Raw genomic sequence first — 5,146 nt, 5'->3', positions numbered from 1 at the left:
GCAGGGCCGCCTTTGCCCGCCCCCCGGCTCTTAGTTACCCCCTGGGTTTCTGATCACTGTCACTGTCAGTGGCAGGGGGCTTCTTTCTGCTTTCCCTTTCACCTCCCTGCATTGTGCCTACATATGCAAATTAACCGCCATCTTGTTGGCAGTTAACTGCCAATCTTAGTTGGCAGTTAATTTGCATATAGCCCTGATTAGCCAATGAAAAGGGTAGCATCGTACACCAATTACCATTTTTCTCTTTTATTAGTGTAGATTCTACAGAAATAAGCATTCTAAAGTAAACGGCTAATGTCATAGTCCTATGTGCCCACTGTGAATGTGGCAATGGGGCAAGGCCTATCCTGTTAGGAGTTGGTTCTATCCTGTTAGGAGCCACATGAAATAAAAGAAGCTCCAGGAGGTCAGAAAATGGGGGAGAGGTGGAGCACAGAGAGTTCCTAAATGGGGAGGTTAAGACAAGGGCTGAAAGGCCAGTAATGCATCCTAAAAGATAGCCCTCCTTCATCCTCCGAATTATCACCAGCCACCCCACCTCGTCTTCTCCCCTTTACCACCGACTCAATGAGAATGATAAAATTAGCATAAGGCAATTGTTTTCTCTCCCAGGAAGAAGGCTTTTTCTCCTACCTAGAGAAGACCACGTAACAAAGCACACAATGATCACCAGCAATAAACATCTACCGCACATCAGACTGAATCAGCTCCAATGACAAAACGAATACAATAGTCCCTGCACTTGAGAAGATTACACTCTAGCAGGGAGGGGGAAATAAAGGTACACAAATATCTCCAATAAAGTATTACAGGAGGTTAAGAATGTATACCACTCCTCCAGGAAGGAGTAATCAACAGTAAATTCCAGTGCATGGAGGAGAAGAGGAGAGGGATCTGGTATCTGTGAAAGCTTTCCTAAAGAAGGTGACCTCAATCAGAGTCTTGGAAATAACTATTTGCTAAGCAAAGGGCTACGGAGAGTGGCATTCCAGGCAAAAAGCGCGCTGCCAACAACAACATAAAGCACCGAGCGAAGCCTAGTTTCTGGGGCGGCTTGATCAATACTGTGTAGGGGAAGGATGAACAAGAAAGAGGAAAAATGCACAAGAATAAGTATATGGCAAAAGAGTATGAGGGGGCAACTGCTGGTTAACATAAGATAAGACCAGCAAAGTAGACAGGGAAACGAAAACATCAACCTTTAAATGCCATCTACATTAGGCTCTCGCCTGAAGGGAAGTCTGCAAATATGGAACATAAAATCAATTTAGACGTTTAAGACAGCATTTTTAACAAAATAAAAAACATTAGAAAATATCAGAATGCACACGTTTCATTTGACCAACTCTGTTTCATTTATGAATCCACATATTTGCTGATATGTAAAATCTATTTCTTATACACACACACTACACACACCTAATGCAATGTATTTCTATTTAAAAAATAGATTTTTTTTAAATCTTTAAAAGCCATTGCTATCATCAAAGACATGTTCCCCACTAGAGTTAAATCATTCCCTCTTCTATGCTTGTACTGTATCAGCAAATAGTACTAACTACAAGACTTGGCCATCACTTTATGTACTTAATTCCTTAATATTTAAAAGTGGATGATCTCCACATCATGAATTACCTAGGCAAAGACTGCTTCTCTTGTGGCTCTTTTAACCACATGGTTATAATTATACTTTACAATTTATTAAGACCCCAATCAGAAAGTAGGGGGAAATTAAGATTAAAAGCAATTATGGAGAATTTGTTATACCTCAAAAAGTGCTTGTGAAAAGAAGCTTCAACTTTAAGTTTATAGAATTATCAGGTCCACAGTTTTCATGGCTTTACAATTTACATTTTAAGTGTTTTTATTGGTTCAATGTGTGTACCTGATTAATACTTATAAGGCACAGTTGAAAGCATGTAAAATATTTAAAATGTGAAAAGACATAGATACCATAAATGAAATTTCTTCTATGCTTGAACAGAACTGTTGTCACCTATGGATATAACAGAATATACCTAAAATAACATAATATACGTAACTAGCATGTGTACTTTTCATTCCATTTTGGCCTTCTGATTTACTATCCTTATGAGTATGTTAAACAGAAATGAAAAAAGACTTTGAAGGACAATGAAAGGCTCACTAAATTTCTGTCACCCCAAAATATGCTACTTTAGCATATTAATTATTTTGAGTTAAAGGAACTTGAGAAATAGCAGGTGCAAAATGGGCACTCGGACCCTCCTTTTTATTCCTGAAAATAGGACATAAAAATCCCATGTGGAAGGTGCTCTCTCTATACCAGAAGGAGGGGAACAGAGGCCAAGAGAAATCTATACAAACAAACCTTGTCATAGTATCCTTTACCTGCCTAAGCACTTTACTGCCCCTAACCTCAATTTACTGCCCCTAACCCAAAACCCTTTGTCTTATCACATCTTCACAAATTCTTTCTTTGTCTAAAAGTGATAAAAGCTTTCCACTCTGGGCACTTCTTCAGTTCTTCTTGTGAAGGCTGCCCTGTGCATGTGAAAATTTAATAAAAATTGTATGTTTTTCTACTGTAAATCTGTCTTATGTCAGTTTAATTCTTAGGCCCAAATTAATAAAGGAAAATTTTTCCTCCCCTCCAAGTTTAAATAAAAATAAATTGAGATTATTTTGACTCTTTCATTTTCTTAAATATGTACTCCATTGTAAGTACAAATAAGTACTTGCTAATAAGAGAGAAAACTTGGCATCACTTTGTCTTTGCTTCCCTGAGGATATCTGTAGCTGGCCGCCTCTATCGTGCCACATTATATATTATGCATTTAGGTTCCAGGTTGTTTACAGTAACAGAATAGTTTTCTCTGTGAAAAGACTCATGAGGGATCCACCTTGTTTTCCTAAGGTTCCCAGAAGGATGGCAGTCATATGGCATTAGTTAACCATGTATCAGCAGAATATAAATTATTCATGAACATTCGCAGAGCAAAAGTAAACAGAAATGGCATCAACAAAATGTAGTCAGAAGACCTTTAACAGGAATATTAAACTGAAAATTGTAAAGATCTCCCACAAAAAGAGACCTGACAGTCCCCAAAATACTGAAAGAGACCCAAGTCACCTTTCCCCCAAACTCCCATTTTGTAATACTGTCTGCTCTGTGTCAAAGCATAAAAGGAAATAGATACCATGTTTACAAAATTAAAGTATGCTTTACTGTTTTGAAAAACTATCATTAGAACAAAAACAGTAATAGATTGCTATGTTTCAGATTTAAGTATCTTTACTTATTAGAAATACATTTACTCCAATCCCATGTTAATAAATTTAATAGAAAGCCTAAAAGAATTGTCTAGGAGCTAAAGCAATAAGCAAAATTTGATAATATAATGCCATTCACTTTTCATATTTTTGCTTTGTGACATGTTGCATATATCACATATATAACAACTTTAGTAATATGTATAAAGAAGAATGTTATATTTTATCATGCTTTTTTCCCCTTTAAAAAATAATAATGAAAGGCTCACTGAATTTCTGCGTGATTTTATCTTAAGGCACCAATTTTTCCCAAGGGTACTTCTGATTTAATCAAATTAACACACCAGAAAATTAAGAAAACTGAAAACTGATTTCCCCTGTTACACTGTGCTAGGCATATCTACTTCATTGATAAGGGAGACACCTAGATTAAAAGAAATGAAATTTTGAAATCTCTCTGAGAAACTCACCTTGCCTTTTTGGTTCAAGGGTTCAATGGTTAAGCTGTCAGGGCCGATGTCCACAATGTTGCCCATCTGAAATCCATCTGTGGGGTGTGGCGCCCAAACGGGCTTTCCGTCCTCCATTTCTGAAGGGAGCTATCCACTGTGCCCTGTTTCAAAGGAACAAATAAAGCAACGTGAATAACTTTGAAAATAAAAAACAAATACCGTATCTTTTTTAAAAATTAACATGTAAACTACAATTCATAGAAACACGCATCTACCCCTCCACAGGTAATCCACAGCCCCTCCCACCTTGCTGCACGCACCACCTCCCCCTCCCCCATCCACCTTCAGATAAGCACCAAGCAGAGACTGCTCTACCCTCAGGAACCACCTGCTTGGCTACCTCCTCCCTTCAGTTGTGACTGCAATAGAGTACTCTACTTCTACCAGCACAGAAACCGAGAACAGAGGCCTCAGGTTTTACCCGTTGTCCCAGTGTGATTTATAAAAGCACTCCCTTTCACCATCTACAGAATTCTGATTGCACAAAAAATTAAACAGTCATCCTAGGGAATAAATGCCATTGTGCTAAGTCGGCTACGTGTTGAACCATAAGTTGGTTTAGACTTGCAGGGGTAAATTTGAGAGATGTGAGCGATTACTTCCTCTGGAAACTTTCCCTGACAATCTGAGACTACAGAGATGCCTCACCCAAGTGTCCCCTATACACATCTTCAAACCACTCAGCATACTGTTTCTGTTGGTTTCTTATTTTTTTACTGAAGTAGAACTTATGTACAGTATAATGTACAAATCCTAAGTATACAAAAATTGATGAGTTTTGACAAATGGACATATCGACTTAACAAACAACCGCTCAGTATACAGAACATTTCCATCACCCCAGAAGCATACCTCATGCTTCCTTCTGGTCAATCCCTACTCCCCACAGACACCTACTGGCTTGGTTTCTATCATCATAGATTAGTGTGTGTGTGTGTGTGGGGGGGGGTCCTTAATCTTTATGTAAATGAAATCGGATATATGCTTTTGTGTTTTGCTTCTTTCATTCAAAAGAAGTTTCTGATATTAACCATGTTGGTGTGCAGACGAGCCCACTGAACGACTATACCACAATTGTTTACCTACAGTTATGTTGATGAACATTTGGATTGTTTCCAGTTTTTGCCTATTGTGAATTCTGATCAAATTTTCAAGTGTTCCTATAAAGCTTCTTTCACAGTTGGCATTCTCAACTTGGCAATCTCAGAACTAATATTTATAATTCTGTCTTTTGAGAGAGTCTGAAAGGGTCCAGGATATATATATATATCTCCCTAATATGCAAATAGACCGAACAGCAGAACAACGGGAACAACCGAACAACCAGTCACTATGACGTGCACTGACGACCAGGGGGTGCACGCGGAACATGGCAGGCATTG

At 38.2% G+C, this 5,146-nt stretch overlaps 1 protein-coding gene across 10 annotated transcripts in view; it reads right to left on the bottom strand.

Moving 5' to 3' along the window:
- The window catches only part of MYO6 (myosin VI), a 145,651-nt gene that overhangs the window by 84,195 nt on the left and 56,310 nt on the right, over positions 1-5,146 (bottom strand). For all 10 annotated transcript variants that reach the window (XM_015569438.1, XM_015569440.1, XM_015569439.1 and 7 more), the window contains exon 2: positions 3,723-3,865. In XM_015569438.1, the coding sequence (XP_015424924.1) occupies positions 3,723-3,839 (117 nt within the window). In that variant the 5' untranslated portion in view covers positions 3,840-3,865. The remainder of the gene's footprint in view (positions 1-3,722; positions 3,866-5,146) is intronic.

Source organism: Myotis davidii, unplaced genomic scaffold (genome assembly GCF_000327345.1).
Source record: "Myotis davidii unplaced genomic scaffold, ASM32734v1 scaffold104, whole genome shotgun sequence".
NCBI lineage: Eukaryota > Metazoa > Chordata > Mammalia > Chiroptera > Vespertilionidae > Myotis > Myotis davidii.
The sequence above is the reverse complement of the archived record's forward strand: the minus strand, read 5'-3'. Positions and strand labels throughout refer to the sequence as shown.